This window comes from Dermochelys coriacea, chromosome 16 (genome assembly GCF_009764565.3).
Source record: "Dermochelys coriacea isolate rDerCor1 chromosome 16, rDerCor1.pri.v4, whole genome shotgun sequence".
NCBI lineage: Eukaryota > Metazoa > Chordata > Testudines > Dermochelyidae > Dermochelys > Dermochelys coriacea.
This window is the reverse complement of record NC_050083.1, coordinates 20,891,138-20,909,432: the sequence shown is the minus strand read 5'-3', so window position 1 is coordinate 20,909,432 and position 18,295 is coordinate 20,891,138. Positions and strand designations below refer to the sequence as shown.

At 41.0% G+C, this 18,295-nt stretch overlaps 1 protein-coding gene across 6 annotated transcripts in view; it reads left to right on the top strand.

Moving 5' to 3' along the window:
- Positions 1 to 18,088, top strand: part of TRAF1 (TNF receptor associated factor 1) — a 64,837-nt gene extending 46,749 nt beyond the window's left edge. For 3 of the 6 annotated variants that reach the window (XM_043498756.1, XM_038374221.2, XM_043498757.1), the window contains 7 exons: positions 1,591 to 1,752; positions 7,549 to 7,620; positions 8,828 to 8,893; positions 9,916 to 10,362; positions 10,888 to 11,065; positions 12,342 to 12,490; positions 13,804 to 18,088. In XM_043498756.1, the coding sequence (XP_043354691.1) occupies positions 1,591 to 1,752; positions 7,549 to 7,620; positions 8,828 to 8,893; positions 9,916 to 10,362; positions 10,888 to 11,065; positions 12,342 to 12,490; positions 13,804 to 14,022 (1,293 nt within the window). In that variant the 3' untranslated portion in view covers positions 14,023 to 18,088. Of the gene's footprint in view, positions 1 to 905; positions 1,150 to 1,590; positions 1,753 to 7,548; positions 7,621 to 8,827; positions 8,894 to 9,915; positions 10,363 to 10,887; positions 11,066 to 12,341; positions 12,491 to 13,803 lie in introns of those variants that run through there. The other 3 variants (XM_043498760.1, XM_043498759.1, XM_043498761.1) reach the window with 2 other exon arrangements.
- Positions 18,089 to 18,295: the final 207 nt, after the last annotated feature.

The window sequence follows — 18,295 nt, the reverse complement described above, 5'->3', positions numbered from 1 at the left end:
CTTGCTTTAAAAAAAAATCATTTGTGACATGGTCAGTGTGAGAGCCTCAGTGACAGAGACTGTAATAAACTAGTTTTACTCCTGCTTCAACGCTTGATGAAGTATCAGAAAAATAAGGTGTAAGGCCCAATTCCGTGAGGTGCTGAGCACATCCAGGGATGTCTTGAGTGTGCCAACTTCCTCTGGAGTTGCTGGTACCTTATCGGACGGGGCCATAATGTCTAGACAATAAACGTTTTGTATAAGTATGAAACATTTAGGGCCAGATTCTCTGTTGATAGAAATCAGCATAGTTCCTTTGACATCAATAAAGCTACACTGATTTACATCAGTGGAGGATCTGGCTCTAAAAAGTTTTTGATTTAGACAGTTAAACCAGGTTGATTGTAAATTCAAAAACACTTGATTGTTTTAAAGCTGAGCAGCATTACAGGATTTTATAGAGACCTTGGGCACAAGGCCCCTTATAAATTATTGTTATTCTCCATTATAATTACTGAAAGTTCCAGTAGTTCAAACTATTTATATTGTAGACTTAAATCTTCTACTCTGCACCCTTTTCCTCCATGCACTGAGGACAAGCATTGCGATTGTTGCAGTGAGGTGTTATAATCAGGGTAATGTTAAAGGGACGCTGTTGATCACATTTGGCCTCAAAATTTAGATTTTTGTAAAATAAAATTTTACAGAACTTCAGGCCAGTAGAAATGTTTCCATTATATTTTGTAAGCAATTAAATATTCCCCTATAGACAACAATTAAATAGACTTAATTGATTTTCATTGTATGAGCTGAGAGAAGTGCAAATAGTGATAAATAAACTTGATTTAAGAATTCTTTTGAATGCTGTTATGAACCATGACCAAGTTGTGTACTGGAGGCTGTGACAGGATGTCCTTTCATGTACCCTCCATATAGGGATAGGGCTATTCTGCTGGCTCATCTTGCCATCCAGAACAGTTTGATCTCATTATTGCTCATTTGCTCTCTGACTAGAGAAGATAAAAGTCAGGGAGTCTCTAAGGCAAGGAGATAGGCTGGTGCTGAGACAAAGGAAGACCCTTAAAAGAGCCAGCTCAAGAGAGAGGTCACACTACACTTTGTATGTGTTGTTTTAAATTAAGAATAAAGCAAAGCCCCAGGAACGAGGTGAGTTTTGGACATTAACCTGGCTGTGACTATGTCAACACTTGGAGATGGACACACTCATGCTAGCTACAGTACTAGTGTCGCCATAGTAGCACAGGCAGTAGGGAGTGGTGGCCATGGACCAGCTGCCCTGAGTATGTAGCCAAGGGGTCAGGGTGAGGTTTGTGCTAGGGGTGACTAGCCTGTGCCGCTGCCACCCCGATACCATGGCTACACCTCTATTTTTAGTGCACTAGCTCAATAAGAGCTAGTACGAGTACATCAACTTAAGCTGGGAATCACACTCCCAGTTCTGTGTGTCAGACAATGGGGTGGGGAATTTGCCTATTCACAGAGGCCACATGGTGCAAAAAAGATTCATGCAGGCAGAATGGAGGGCATTTGTAGACACACGTGTATCTGTGCAGGGTTACATCTTGGTTTATAACTTTCAACTTTCAGGACCATCAGAGCCTGTGTGAATATGCTTTAATCCCTTGCCATACCGGCTGTGGACAAATGGTGATGAGAAAGAAACTTGCAGATCATTTGGAGAATGGATGTGTTAATAACATGACCACATGCCAGAAATGTAAACGGAGGTTATCCAGTAGCGAGTACCAAGTAAGAAGATTTATTTGGCTTAAAACAAAATAAGGGTTTTATAATCGTATCTTGAATACTCCACAGCTTTCACAGCTGTCTGATTAAATATTTTCTCCTTGTTTCGTTAAAGTTTTGTAGCTGGAGAATGTTTCATTTGTCTGACTTTGCTAACTTTTCAACTGCAGTGTAATGTTCCATGATGTATTTGCTGGAAAAACAGTAGGGTGTATTTGACCATTCTTATGTGGTGCTACGAGAAAGAAAATATGTGTGCACATTTCAGTTGGGGGGAGGACGGCACTTCTTGCCATGTTCTAGCTCCCCTTTCAACCAGCACACCTTAGTGTGAAGAGGATAAGAAATACAGCCAGAAAAACCACAGAAAGATCCAGAATTTAGATTTTTTTTAACTTAATTCAAAATTGGCCAATAAATTAGCAAGTTTGTATGACAGATTTTATTCAGACAATATTTATACTAGATGCCATCAGCTTTAACTTTATTTTGGGGAAGCTCTATGGCCTGCCTTATACAGGAGGTCACACTGGATGATCACAATGGTCCCCTTTGGCCTTGGAATCTACTAACTTTCCAAATCAACAGTATCCGTGGATCCCAGGCAGAGCCCAATGCAGTGAATACATTGTAAATTCATTCTGAAATCTCTCATCTGTAGCATTTAGGACTGTTCAGGTATATTTAATTTTGTTTATATGTTTATCTTATGCTTATCACTGTTGTAATTGAGGACTTTACAATACATATAAAATGAAGACTCCCCACCAGATGTGTCTCTCTAAAGTCAGTCTAGGTTAAAAAAACAAAACCCAACAAAAACTTCCCTGCCCCAATGGTAACTGATCATTTGTTTTACTTGATTACTTTGCCAGCTCCACGCAGGTTGCTGTTACTCTAATTTAAATGCATTTCTCACTTCCTGCTTAGAATTTCTTACAAGAGGGCAGCCTTATATCAGACACATAATGATGTGTTGGGCTTTGTAATGACTTCTTGCATTCTTTTTCATTCTAAAACATTATCCCAGTGCCTTTGATTCCATCCTTTTTGTGTGTGCACCACACTATAGTAGGTTGTGCTGATGGGAGTGGCCTAAGGACAATACACTTGCTGATATATAGTACACTGTGTTGCTGAAGGCGGAAACAGCATAGTTAGGTGGAATTAAGGGGATGGGAAGATATTTGATGATACGTACAGATGGATTATCTGAGATAGCTTAGCTGGTACACATCTTATCATCATCTTTTTAATTGTGACAGGTTTCAGAGTAGCAGCCGTGTTAGTCTGTATTTGCAAAAAGAAAAGGAGTACTTGTGGCACCTTAGAGACTAACAAATTTATTTGAGCATAAGCTTTCGTAAGCTACAGCTCACTTCATCGGATGCATTTGGTGGAAAATACAGAGGGGAGATTTATATACACACCATATATAAATCTCCCCTCTGTATTTTCCACCAAATGCATCCGATGAAGTGAGCTGTAGCTCACGAAAGCTTATGCTCAAATAAATTTGTTAGTCTCTAAGGTGCCACCAGTACTCCTTTTCTTTTTAATTGTGAAAGTTCATGATAAAACTCTTAAGCCAAAAGTAGTAGCAGCATATATAAGAAATGTCATACCTGTATCATTGCTAAAGCTGCAGGAACTGATTTGCGTTGAAAGTTCTCAAAATATAGTTCAGTTCTCTAGCTTTAGACTCTGTGATCTCTTAGCCTATGGACTAGGGATGCTGCAGAGGTAGCACTCAGCTTGCCAGCTGGGATGGAGGACTGAAAAGTGTTGACCCTCCAGGTGGTTTAAGGAGAATCATGGTCCGGCTAGGAACTGCATCCTGGAAGGACGGCCATTTCGACAGAGATGGTGGGAGAGTTGTAATGTGGAATGCTCCAACAGGATAGTGAGGGAAAAATAATGATGGGCAAGTTTCCATGTCACATTTGTCACTAATTGCTCGCCGCCTTTGCAGTCTTGCCAAGAACTGAACAGGTTATGGAGACTCATCTCCCCTCTCATTTCTATGGAAGTGGTCTCTCCGTAGCAGGAATGAGGCACACTCGCTGGGAAAGATTGTGTAGGGAGCTTGCACAGGGAAAGATTGTGTAGGGAGCTTGCACAGGGAAAGATTGTGTAGGGAGCTTGCACAGCTGCTGCTCATTTTTCACCAGTTCCGTGGCGGAGGAGTGGGAGGGGATATGGAATAGCTGACTACAGCCTGTTGGGTTGTCAAACGGGCACTTTTTACCACTAGTATTTCAGTGTGTGTTTCAAAAAGAGCAAATAACTGAAAGTGGAAACATCTAACCACTTTAACCCTTCTGAAAGTGCAGGGGGCAGACTGATACTCTGTTACCTGGAGAGAGAGGTCTGAGCACGGTGTTTTGATTCACCTTGCTCCTCTCTTCAGATGTGTGTGATACAGTAGGTTTGCCTTCAGAGGTTATTTGGTTTTTTTTTCCCGTGGTGAAGAATTGTTTTCATTTCCTTCATCCTGTTTAATCTGTTATCTAATACGGTTTTTTGTTAGGAAATCTTGGCAACCTGGTAGGGACACTGGCCTTGAAATGTTGCCTTCCTTGTATCAGTAGTTCCCGTATTCTGTTTCGCAAGTATGTAATCTATGAGAAGAAGCTGTTTGCATCTCTTTTACTTTTATAACCTGGAGTATTTTCCACTGAAAACAATTTCAGTGCAGCTGGAATCAGTTTTTTACCCTAATTGACCACAGGGAATATAAAATAGGAGCTCCTCTGCCTAGTCTAATGCAGGTCAGTAGCAACCAAACGTTGCTACCATTTGCTGATTCCTTAGTGGCCTATATGAAGTGAGTTTAATGCCCTTAAACCCTAGCACAAAAAATGCCGTCCCAAATAACAACCTCTTTGTCAGTTTCAGCAAAGAACTCAAGGAATGAATGAGCTATGGAGACTAGAATGCCTTCTCAACTTGGGAGAGATGGTCCCGCCAGAGCCAGGGAGCTGGTACATAGGCAGGTCAGGGTGTGGACACTTGTTCAGCCACCACCGGTGCTTTGCTTGTTCTGTGAATAGCGTGTCCCAGTCTCCAGAGCAGATACCAGCTCAACACTCCATGAATCCTGGTTTAAAAGATTAAAAGGAGAGTGGGGTAGAGAGAGGGATGCTCTGCTTCTCTGCTGCTTCAGAGCCCCTGCTTGACATTTTGAGCCGCTTGCCATATGTGGAGGGAAGAGTTGCAAGGAGATTTGTGTTCTGCCAACCCTGCTCTCAACAATGTGTAATTGTCCTAATGCATTATGGGTGTTTTTCATCTGTCTAGAATATGAGGTGAGAAGACTGGACAGAATAGACCCATGATCTGATCTACGGTAGCGAATCCCTTCCTATTTCCATCACCTCTATCTGTTACTGGAATGATGGAGATGGTATTTGTGATCTGGCTACAGACCAGTCCTATGGGAAATCATGTTTGCTGTACCATGTCGTGAACCAGGCTCATTTGCTTTTTGAAAGCCTGTTTAATGCTTATAAAATTGTAATTTCACAGATTATATGATCTGATTAGCTAAGTTTGAAGCTATGTGGTATGCTAGCTCTGTTTATGTGCCCAAACTTCATTTACCCAGAATACTCTAGGAGCAAATAGAAAACCCTATCACATACATGACTTTCTCCTCTGTATATCCTTAGCATCCTGATTAAGCATGTTTCAGACTTGTGTTAATGGCAGCTTTTATATGTCAATCTTATGTTCATTGATTTTGGGTTCCACCATATCAAAAAAGAAACAGGAAAAGGACAAAGTTGCATGAACAAACAGACTAGGATAAAGAATAAAACAAAGGCACATTATAAATAATGTCTGAGATATAGAGTGTTCAGAAAGTGCCGAGGGGAGAGGAAAGACCTCTGGATGTGTTTTTGCCGAGCTAAAATGGAGACCTCAGGATGCTTTGCAAAGAAGATACTTTGTGGGTTCCTGGAACTGCAATGCTATACGAACTTTCCAGACTGCTAAAGGAAACGTACTGGCGAGCAAAGGCATTTATAAAGATTGAAGATGAAATCTCTGAATAGTTTGAATTGAAAGCTTGAAAGTCACTATGTTAAAATACACAAACTACAGTCATGGTATGAACCAGTGTCAGGGGATTATTTTCCCCATCTCTTTTGAGCCAAGAGGGTCAGGGAGTTTCATGTTAGCACTAATGCATTCTGCATTAGCACATCATGTCAGGAAATTTGGTCTCCAGCCTTCAGTGTGTTAGTGAATGAGATCTGAGATAGCCCTGAACGTAAACCCAAGCTATTAGAAGCCAATGCGTGGAGAGTTTATATGTATATTTGCTTTCTGGTCCACAGTTCACCTGCATGTAACTGCATATAAATGCGATTATTAGGGTTTGAACTGGGTGAGACTCGTACATTGCCTGGACTGAGTTTTCCAGGAAGACTGTGTGAAGCATCTGTAAGTCATTTCTGAAAGTGCTGGGCCCCACATGTGAAACATCACACTCTGTACTTTCACTTAACAGGTACCACATCTGGCGCTCCCTGACTGAAAATACCTACTATGCGAGGAAGAAGAGTAATTGGCTTAGCAGTTTGGGAAATCTCTAGGTCTGCAGTTTATCATACAGTGGACAGCAGCAACTAATATTAGTTCTTTAGTCCAAGTTTCTGAACATTATTCCCTGTAAAGAAAAGCTTGAGAACTCTACAGAGATACACAGAAAGGTTTTGCAAATCTTTCTCCCATTATATGGCATTAGTGCTGTTCTCCTCCCTTCTGATTATCTTTTAGAAAGAAGTTTTGTTCAGAAAAGATCCCCCCATAGCAAACAACCAGTGAGCTTTATTGCTGGGTTGAAGGCCATTAAAACATAACAAGAAAAGAGAGAAATACATTACAACTATATTGGGGCAGGGGGGCATTATCTCGTGGTTCTTTGTGTTGTAGGAAGATGAGCTGCTCTTTGATTCTTTTCCAGTGAATTGTGGAAGAACTTTTCTATCCATCTGGGTACCCCGGGAGAATTGTGGGCAAGCACTGGAGGACTATCAGCACTTGAGTGGTTCAGCCTGCATCCTCTCTGCAAAGTGGGTGGGCAGGTTACCAGTCTAAATGAGAGCCTCACCCAGCCTTCAGCCTACCCTAGGATGGGTCAGCTAGCTCAGGCTGAATGTACCATTAAACTCGAGCCAGAGTTTTTTGTGTGTGGATGGGAGGGTGGGTTAGGCACAACACCCGAATAAGAGCCGAGGTTAATTCTGCAGTAAAACCATATTCTTAAGGTCAATGGACTTCCCGGATCTTTGGAGAAAGGTTTAGTTTCCTTAAGACCTACTTAACCCACTCAAACCATGTGAAAGTGAATAGGGGTCAATACTATTTTAATGTATGCTTTCCCCCACAGCTCTTTGTCATGTAAATTACACTTCCTGAGACTCCCTTATGCTTCAAATGTGTGGACATTTGTAGGTCTAAAGAAGACTACATGAGTGCAAGGGAATCTAAGTTACTGTTGGCATACCGCTGCTGAATTTGGCTGTGCAAGGTTAAGTGACTTGCCCCAGGCCTCCTAGTAAATCAGTTCCAGAAACAAGGTTTGAATGTGCACCTCTTATTTGCTAGCTCAGACCTGATTCAGTTGACCCGAGGCTCTCAGCAAGCAACTTCACCAGAGCTCACTTTTCTGTAAAATGGGGATAATATTACGTAATACACAAAGAGATTGTATTTCATAGAGACCTAGGTAAGGAAGCATCATGATTTTAGCATTGTACCCAACACTTTGTCCTCTTACTTTAATGACAGAAGCACACATGTGAAGGCAATTCATCAAAGGAACAAGAACGGATGCACACAGAAGGACCATCAAAGGAAAAGGTAGGTAAAATGTGAAAGGGCAATATATTGTTTTTGTTCTTTCCTTGAAGTGCCAGCTCTTCACCTGGCTGACTCAAGCAACTTCACGGCATCTCCATATGGCAACAGTAGCCGGGAGCTTTTCGCATCCTAAGATCAGTTGTGCTGATTCGCCCTCACCACCCTTTATTTAGGATTTCTCCTAAAATCTTGGAAGTTTTGATTGTTTGTTTACTTCCTTTTCAACACTCAGGAAATCTGGTGAGCAATACAAGGGCTGTTCCAACACAGATGACACTAAATAACTTCTTAAAAAGACATGTGTCTTTGGGTGCAGAGGGAGAGGGCTGGATTCTAATCTCAGACCCCTTGGTGTGATAGAGAATGGGTCACCCTTTAGAGTGTGTTGCAAAGCACACTTCTCCATGCTTCTCTGGGAAGAGCAAAGTGAAGGATTTTGAGTTATTGGGCGTGGGGTCTTATTCTTTGTGGTTGGCTTCTTTAATATGGTGTGTGGGTGGAGGGGGGAGATGTTATACAGCAGTTGTCACCTGCTGATGATTGTGGTTTTATTATATTGTATTATTTTAGGGTCTGTGTTATCCTGAGACTTGGGTGGGAGTCTTTGTATTTGTATTAAGGATATTAATCCTTGTTTTGTTTTTAGTGTGTGTTCAGCACGTAGGGCTTGAATAGGCATTTGGTTGCACGCAAGGCTGTGTTGGGGGCAATCCACCATCATCCCGCTTGCCCCATGTGTTAGTGGATTTCCCAGGTTTGAGTGCTGCAGAAAGTGGCCCTTCTTAGTGATATATAAAATCAACAGTGCTTAAGAAGCTTGCAGGGCAGGCCATTGTTACAGGCATCCACAACAGAATATAATTACTGTCAGCATGGGCTAGATATGACCTTGGCTGTTGTCTCAATCCCACCTGCTCAAATTTCAGGACATTGGTGACTAGGGATGGAACCCAGGCCTCACGCATGGCAGTGCATGACAAAATCGCTTGGTCATCAGTTCAAGACTTGGTGATTTGTCCGGCAGTATCTAAATGAATTACCTTTGGTTTTTCTATACAGGGTGAGGCCAGACCCTCAGTGAGGTTGCTCCATAGACTTCAATGGAACTATTATGATTTATACCAACTGAGGATCTGGCCTAGTGGATTGTAGTAAATAATGAAACCCTTGAAATTGGTACTTATTATTTTGTGGCTGTTTTTAACAGAACCATGCAACGCCATTGAACAGCAAAGAGGGTTGTCGGTTTTCTGAGATCGGCTGTTCGTTTAGGGTGAGTAAAATGCTGCCTGCACCTATTCTGGAAGGTCTCCAGTAATGTACAATCGCTACATTCCAGCTGCTGGCATGAACCAGCCCAGGCACTAAACCAAGGATGGCTTCATTTGGTTGGGTTTTTTGTTTGTTTGTTTTGTTTTTTTGGTAAAGGGGTAAAACTTAACCTCTTCTGGCAAAAAAGAAAGGAAGAGCATGGAACTGGCTTTTGACTGTCACAGTACATAGGAGTGAAATTCAGCTGGGAACACTTTTTCTCCTGCAGTTTATCTTCTACTCAGATTAAAAGGGGCGGTTCTGTAATTATTATAGTTCTACAGCTATATCAGGTTTGATACTCTGTCACGTGTCAAACAGTCTCTGCAAGTTTCAGAGTAGCAGCCGTGTTAGTCTGTATTCGCAAAAAGAAAAGGAGTACTTGTGGCACCTTAGAGACTAACAAATTTATTAGAGCATAAGCTTTCGTGAGCTACAGCTCACTTCATCGGATGCATTCGATGAAGTGAGCTGTAGCTCACGAAAGCTTATGCTCTAATAAATTTGTTAGTCTCTAAGGTGCCACAAGTACTCCTTTTCTTTTAGTCTCTGCAAGGTAACTATAGCCCCCACACCATTAACTGGTTTCTAAATTCTGCTTTGGATTTTAGTGTGCTCTTAGTGCCTTGTAAATAGGTACGTCTCCTATATTTTGTGTGCAGTGCGTGTGTTAAATATTGATTGACTTGCGAATCTAGCTGTTTATTTGCATGGCACCTTGTTAAGTGGAGGAATTTTGAACAGCTGTTTTCTTGTTAATGTAGCATATGTACATGTCATACACACACAACCACCCAGGAGCTAGGCAGCCTGTTGCTCTCCTTTGAAGTCTGGTGCTATGGAGTCAGGTCTGTATCCTGAAGGCCTTACTTAGGTTTATCTCCCATGAAGTTGATGGGGGTTTTGCCTGAATAAAGGCTAAATGAGGATTTGGCCCTAAGTCAGTTACTTTAGTTCAGTGATCGCTTCTTCTCTTCTCAATAGGGCAGCAAAGAGAAGACAAAAGAGCATGAAAAGACTGCAGTGGGGACCCACTTAATGATGCTGCTGCAGCATATAAAGCAACTGAAGGCCAGTTTGTACCCTGCAGGTGGAGCTGCAAATGGCATCATCCCACGCTTAGCCACAGCAGAGTCTAAAGTGAAGGGTTTGGAAAGAAAAGTCTCTGATCTCCAGATCCAAGGGGCCCTGGAAGTCAGTGGAGATCTGGAAGTGGACTGTTTTCCTGGCTCATCTATTTGTGAGGAAGAGTCAAGTCTGCAACGGCTTGTAAGGGAGAAAGTGATTTCTGAGCTGGAAAACAAGTTGCACGTGTTTGAGAATATTGTGGCGGTGCTCAACAAGGAAGTGGAGACCTCTAACCTAGAGATCGCAGCCTTTCGGAGGAAGAGTGGACTTGATCAAGGTGTAATACAAAGCCTGGAATTGAAGGTAAATATTTATTATGACCATGTGTCTATGTACAGTTTGTGCAGTTAGTACATATGCACAAAAATCATGGAGGGTGGGTAGGTATGGTCCAAACACAGGAATGGGAGTGAGGAACTCTTGAGTTCTAATCCCATCTCCAAAACTCCTGCTGTAGCTTTGGTAACATTTTCAAACCTTGATTTCTAAAGTAGACCTCTAAACCCATGTTCAGGCACATAACAGGTATGGAGAATTATGGGTGCTCAGCATTTCTTGGATTCAGGTCATAAGAGCAAGGCACCTTGAATCAGATACAGTATGATCCTCTTAAACCAACATTGTGCATTTTAAAAGTTACCTATCAAGGTGTTTTTACCTTATATAATCATTAGTACATGAGGTTTAAAAAAAAAAAGCATGCACACACACACAACTCTCCATAGTGTGAGGGCACAGGTGAGAGTCCTTGCATTATTGGACTGCCTTTGTAGCAGAAGGTCCTGTAGAGAGAACAGAATGGGTTTGAACGGGAATTATTTTTTCCAGATTACAGAGCTGCACCGATGTCTGGCACAGAAAGATGCAGGCCTGAGCAAACTCCATAAGCGTCTCCAGTCTTTCGAACAAGCGTCCTACGATGGAGTCTTTTTATGGAAAATTACAGATGTCGGCAGAAAATACCACGACTCTGTGACTGGAAGAGTAGTCAGCTTATTTTCCCCAGGTAAAAAACATCAAGTATACACACTCCAGTAAAATCCAGCTCTTGAAAACGAAGCTGTTGTCTCAAGAATGATGCTCCTATCTGCTCTTTTGACCAGTGATTCTTTAAAATAGTGCCCAGATCTAAGACACTATTTATAAAAGGTTACACTAGTTCTGTCTGTTTATAATACAAGGCAACTTCCGTTCTGTAGTTATAGTTTGACCCTCTCTGCCTCAGGATTGTAAGGGAAGAGTGCCCAAAGGCCAAAATACAGGGCCAAGTGCCTAACCCAAGCAGCTATGTTTGATGCTGGGATACGTGCAGCATGGCTGGCTGTGTGGATGTCCAGCCACTCTTCAGAGGCTACTTCAGCCTAGTGTCACTGGTCTGACCATAGCTGAATGTTAAAATGCCTGTATGCGGACCTTCACTAGTGTACCTACAACTGCTTCTGCCTCACTTTTTTTTTTCTGTTAGCTGTAGCAGTGCATATGTAGAAATGGGATTTATTTTTTTCTGCAAAAAATTGTTCTTCCATCGCATGCACAAATAATAGCAGTGGAGCTGGAAACAGCTTGAATTACAGCCACAAGTCAGTGATTTAATGGTACAAAGGCCGATATTTGTGCTGGCAAAAAAAATGTCAATGGAATTTTGTGGGCCCCATTTGGACCTGTAAAAAGGGAAGGCACACTCTAGCCCAGCTGAAAAACTTGGCCTAGAAGTATTTAGTTCAGAAAATAAAAGGGTAAAAATAATATAGACAGTGCTGTATCTGATGTCCTCAAATAAAGTATCTAAGAAATGGTTGTGAAACATATGCTGTACAGCCTGATATGGCCCACAAGTTCTTGTGTTGCTGCACAGTTGTACGTGGCTTTTCATTTCAGTTTATTTGCCCTCTGACTGCTGCTGGTTACAGTGACATCTGCTGGATCTACATTGGTTCATCCCAAGTAAAGTATTTGATGTCACTCTGAGAATGCCCTGAATGGCTACTGCAATCATTTCCCCCCGGGAAATGAAGTGATTAGATAAAACATGCGCTTGTGGGTAATTACAGATCGGCTTCTCCAGCGTCTGAGTCATTCAAAGGGCTTCCCCAACTGGACCTTCAGTGCTTGCAACTGGAAATCCACAGGGTATTCTATTTAACCTGCCATGCTCATCACCCTGGTCTCAGAGCACCTGTTGCATTTTAAACCTTTTGCATATGTGAGAGCCTAGGAATACAGAATTTATCAGATACTGTTGATAGGCTCTGGCCTAACTAACCACAAGTTCTAATTTTCAGCTTTCTACACTGCGAAATATGGCTACAAAGTCTGTCTGAGGACTTATCTGAATGGCGATGGAACAGGGAAAGGAACGCATGTCTCTCTCTTCTTTGTTGTCATGAAAGGGGAGTATGATGCTCTGCTTCCGTGGCCTTTCAAACACAAGGTAAAAAGAACATACTTCTCTAGTTCATAATGCTGAGATACTTAATTCCCCTTTGCTGGTTTTTCTGCTGTGGGGTATCACAGCTTTTTTTCTGCTGCATAGAACATAAGGGTAAAGCAGCCTTCACACCTGATTGCACATTAGAAACTCAGTCCAGCTCCCACAGATGTCAGGCAAAGTCTTTCCACTGAGTTCAATGGAGCTGAAGCATTGCTTCATTCCCCTCTTCTATCACTACAAGCCATGCTCTAATCCAAGGACAGAATTCAGTTTTAAAGAGGCTGGGTTAGTACCCAAAGAGATTTGCTCCTTTTGAGATTTTGTGCTTCTGCTCTGTACCATTTGCAAGAACCCAGAATCTCATATATTTTGAAACTCTGGGTTTGTTGCATCTCAAACTTTGTCTGTGATTAAGCCAAAGCCTATCATTATCATTTCTATATCTCCATATACCAAGATAGTAAAGGAAGTGGCTAAAGCACAGGAGTTGGAGTCGGGAGATCTGCATTCTGTTTCCATCTGTGCCATAAAGTCCCTTGGGTGATCTTGGGCACCTACCCTGTGTCTTATTTTACCCAGTTGCACATGTAGCTTGATGATCAGCAACAGTAATAAAGGAAAGAGAGAAAAGGTTTAATGAGGTTCTGATCCCTGTTTTAACGTTGACTCTGATGTAGCAATAGTTCTGTAAGCCCATTTTATAAATAGCCATAGTGCCAACCAGCCAACGAAAGAGAATAATGAATCAAAGTTCAGAATTCATATCACTTTTAAAAGGTGTTTTTATATTTTATATTTCAAGCTAAATGACAGTAAGTTAATAAAAGTAATAATGAGCAGGGTAAATTCTGGACTGTTTACTTTGTTCATCCCTCCTGCATGTTTGCACACAGCAAATTGATCTGTCTAGTTCAAATCCAAACCACAATGATAGAGTTACTTTAACAGTCTTAACAAAAGTTATTGTTTACATTGTCAGGAGAGGGGGGAGAGGGAAAGTCTTTGCATCGTGTAATTCTCCACTTAGACAGAATTTTTGACTTCGTTTTATTTTACAAGTGGCAAAGTTTTAGACATTTGATCTGGGAACCATTATAATCTCCCTTGTTCTCATTAGCTGACCTTGCCAGCTGGGAAACATTCGTTTTAGTTTGCGTTTAGTTTTTGATAGAGCATCCAGCTGTTTTTTGCAGCACATTTTCACTTGTCAAAATGCACAGGGTCCGAATGCTTTTGTGTCTTTGATTTTTGTTTGTTTGTTTTGAAATGCAAGAAATCATTATTGTTCCTTTCTTCCCTCAATTATTTTTCAGGTCACATTTATGATGCTTGACCAGAACAACAGAGAGCATGTAATTGATGCTTTTCGTCCAGACCTGACTTCTGCTTCATTTCAAAGGCCAGTGAGCGACATGAATGTTGCAAGTGGCTGTCCCATGTTCCTCCCTTTGTGCAAATTACAGTCACCCAAATATGCCTATGTCAAAGAAGATACACTTTTCCTTAAGTGTATTATAGAAACAAATTCATAAACCCTGGAATGAGGGTACTTGCCAATACACCCATGCAAAGTCTCTCTAGGGAGAGCCCTCAGCTTGAATCCTTGTGTGTATTTTCATGCCCACACAAAATCCAGTGAGTCAGATCCTGCAGCTCTATGAAATCGTCTACACCAGCTGCAGATCTACCCATTGTGTTTACTTTCTCCATAGTGTCTTAGGCACATTGCCTCATGCCATCAGTACAAGTGTCCTGGAGTATGTTGTTGAAAATTATCAAAATAGTGTTTTTAAAAAAACAGTTGATACTCTTAAGTTCCAAACTGAGGGACAGATTCTAGTCAGTCCCAGCACAGGTACACATGTGGGGATGGTAGAAGGAGCAAGCCTCTTCTTCCCCCTGCCCACCCCTTTCCCTCCACTCACATACACACATGTCCAGGGCTAGCCAGATTCCTGGTGGAGCATAGCCCCTGCTCCTTTCTTGTTCTCCTGTGGTTTCCAGACTTCTGGAAAGGAAGGGGTAAAGGCTGAGCCTTAACTCCGTGCCCTTTGTAGAGAAATGAGTATGCTGTACCCTCTCCAAAGATTTGTATTCTCTCTGTCATTGCATTGGGATTCAGATTCTCCAATCAGTCACACACAGAGACATACACATCAGTGTGTAACTTTGAAAGCAGTGGGTTGTGGCTGAATGTTCATAACTTGAATTCCTTACACTGTATGATATGATTTTGGTGTTTATTTTATACACTGTATAAATATTCTTGCACATTAGCCATGTGATTGTTGGATTCAGCCAGATTTTATTGTGTCATATGAATCATTACGTTGCATCATGTGAGTGTGCCTTTGCTCTTACTAAAGGGAGGAGCTTGACTAAAGTAGGAGAGAAGAGGGAGTTCCCATTGTGGCCTTCAACACATTCCTACTTGCATCAAGAACTCCACATCCACTAGTTTAAGCAGCAGATAAATTCCATCTGTGGGGTTTTTTAAGTGCTCAATCACTTTCTGAAACTCCAGGGCAAGTGACTTTATTTATTTTATCTTTTTTCTTTATTTTTTAATGTGTTCTGATGGTGGGACCTTCCTCTGGGTCACAGTAATTTTTAAAATGTTGCAGTGGAAATGCTCACTAGAAAAGTTTGTGGAATTTATTTTTTTTAAAAAAGCTAAGAAATGAATAACAAAAATTGTAAAGCTGGGAAGGCTGGTAGCTATTATATAATATGTATATTGGGTTCAAATACAATCCTTTATCCCAAAGAGAAAGTTACAAACACCCCCTTTGTCTCTACCCCATTCTTTTTCCATCTCTAGTCCCCTAACCTCATAGCTTCATCATCACATGCTCTCCCTTCTTACAGGCCATTCTGGGTGGATTCAGTGAAGTTCTTTTTGCTTTTGTTGCATGAGTTCCTGAACTTTCAGCCAAAACCATTGCAGCCTGTTTACCTTGGGGTTTTCTGTAGCACTGATCACTATAGTATCTAAGCACTTGGGATTTATGCCAATTCTTATGCATGTAACTTTACACATGAATAGCCCGTTTGAAGTCTATGGGAGTTCTCATATGAGTAAAGTTACTCATGTATTTAAGTTTAGCCCCAGTGGACCACTGAGAGGATTTTGAACCCAGTACACTTTAACCACTGATTAAATCCTGTCATGGGTTCACAGACTCTCTCACAGCTACAGTTACTCCCTGCTGAGAGCAAACTGAAAAACAGACACTGAGAAGAATGGAGTGATGGAACAAAACATCAACGAAGAAAGAAGAATGACTACATGGTAGCAATTGGCCAGGGAAAACAGAAAAGACACTTCCATATAAGATGAGGAAGAGAAGGAGAGAGACTGCAATTCTCCAATAGCTTGCAGAGCAATGAATTATTTTTGGATTGATGCTGTAAATCATAAGATTGCAGTGGTAACTCATGTCCCAGTCAAATTGTTTGAAAGCCCAAATACTGCAAACAATCCTCCTGGTGCCACAGCAAAGGAGTCTCTGCTTGGTACTGCAGTGCACTCCTGCAGGGCTGTGGGAATTAACTTTTACTATATAGATCAGAAGTGTTGGGAAAATCTTTCCAATGTCATTTAACCCTCTTTCATGGAAAGTCCGATGGACAGGGATTGTGAAGGAAAATTTTGGAATACTGAAGTGTAATTCCAAAGATCTGCCATTGAATCTGAAATCTTCAAAGAATGACAGGAATTGTGCCGCAAAGCAGAAAGAGAAGCATATCAAAGCCACATTGCTTGGGACATTGGAAACTAGCATTTACCAATATCTTCAAGTGAACAATTTGGCACAAGCAGGAGACTGGACAATAGTTAAACTAATGGATCTTTTCTATTGCTGATTTCTACAGTGCCTTTGAACTCTGCAAGTCAAGTTTCCACTAAAGCAATCCTAAAGAGCAATGTAATAATCCTTAATAGACACTGCATTATTTACCGTACTAGTGAAGTGAAGGAGGATGAAGGATAGTTAAGCACTGGAATAGGTTACTAGGGAGGATGTAGAATTCCCATTCTTGGAGGTATTTAAGACTATGGGAGACAAACTTCTGTCAGGGATGGTCTAGCTATACTTAGTCCTGCCTCAGTCCCGGGGGTTGAACTAGATGACTCCTTGAGGTCCCTTCCAGCTCGACAATTAAATAATTCTATGAAATGCACTCCTAGATGTAGGGTCATAATTGCCTTTAACACTGACAGGAGTTATAAATGTTTGTTAAGAGGACAATAGATCTTTGAATAGAGTATAAAAAGCAAACTGCCAAAGCACATCAGACTATAGCCTTTAAAAAGCTCCATTGAGTATTCCTATGGACTCTCTTTGCAACCTCACTTCTCTGTAACGAGTTACACATGGTAAGTAGCACCTCTGCGCTTGGGATGCTTGGAAGTTGTCCTGCATTTATCAGTTAATCTAGTGAATCAGTTCAGAGAAATCTGTATTCAGCAGACTAAAGGGCTTCAAGACGTGAAGTATACAATGAAAGACATTCTGGAGCCACTGTGGAATAGCCTGTTTTATTCACAGTAAATCAGCAGCATTGTTTTACATATGATTTATAAGGGCTGACTCTGCCTGACATGATTATTTTAAAATGTGGACTTTAAAATACTGCCTATAAGTGCTGAATTTTTGGTAGTGCTTAGGAACGTGACAGAAGGGTGGCAGAAAGAATAGTTCTGAGTTGTAATTAAAAACAACTTGAATTAATATTGTGAGGAAAATCTGAGCCATTTGCTTTTTATAGAAATGGATTTTAAAATTCACTCCTTGCAGAAAATGGTTCTCAGATAATTCAGATGCAAAACAAAATATTTAAAGAGCTACTGTCAGCACCCTAACATGTGAGTTTGGGCAGGAGAAGGGCACAGAGTTCATAATATAACCCCCAATCCTGAATTAGATCAGCTTCCAGGCTCAGGGCCCAAGAGAGTGAAATGGTTTCATTAAATTGTTTTATTCATTTTAATCAATGAAAGCTTTTTTCATGCCAAAATATTTTCCTGTGCAGTGCTGGATGCCCAAATACCCCAGTGCTGTCCCTGATTCACGAGAAAAAGATGAAACTGTTTGTCTGCTTTTATTGTGCAAGCTGAGTGAAATGCAAACCATGATTAGAAATGCAGCAGAAATGGTGAAAAGTCCTTTTGCTCTTAATAATCTAAAGTGTTTTGCTGACCCAGAGTTGAATTTTTCAAATCCCTTGTTTTTATCTTGACAGTGCCCTGTTCAATAATTAGTTGTAATGAAATATCAAATTTCCAAAAATTACAGACAAATAACTGAATAAGCTTGCTTATGAAGGAGTTGGGTGTTCTCTCTCTCTCTCTCTCTCGCTCTCTCTTTTGTAGGCTTAATATTTTGCAAGCATGTTCAAAATGTTTTTTTAGGGGCAGAAAAGTATTTTTCCTGGAATGTCAGTCCATATGACCACTGTGAAGTAGTATGTAGGGAAAAAAATTACTCTTTTAACTACCTGTGTAATTTTAGAAAGTGGAGTTTTTACATCAGCCATCCGTATTTTCATGCTGTTTATTTATTTCCTGAATAAAGCTAATTTAATCTAAAAAAATGTGTGGGTCGATTTAAAAAATGGGGGTAACTGAATGACAGCCATTATTATAGCAGTTTATTTACAGACACAGCTGAGCACCCATATTTATATGGTAGTAGGACCCACTGGCCTCAACCAAAGTAAGGCTCCTGTTATGCTCGGCACTGCACAGACACATATGAACAGATCGTCTGTGTCCTGAAGAGCTTAAAATCTAAATGAACC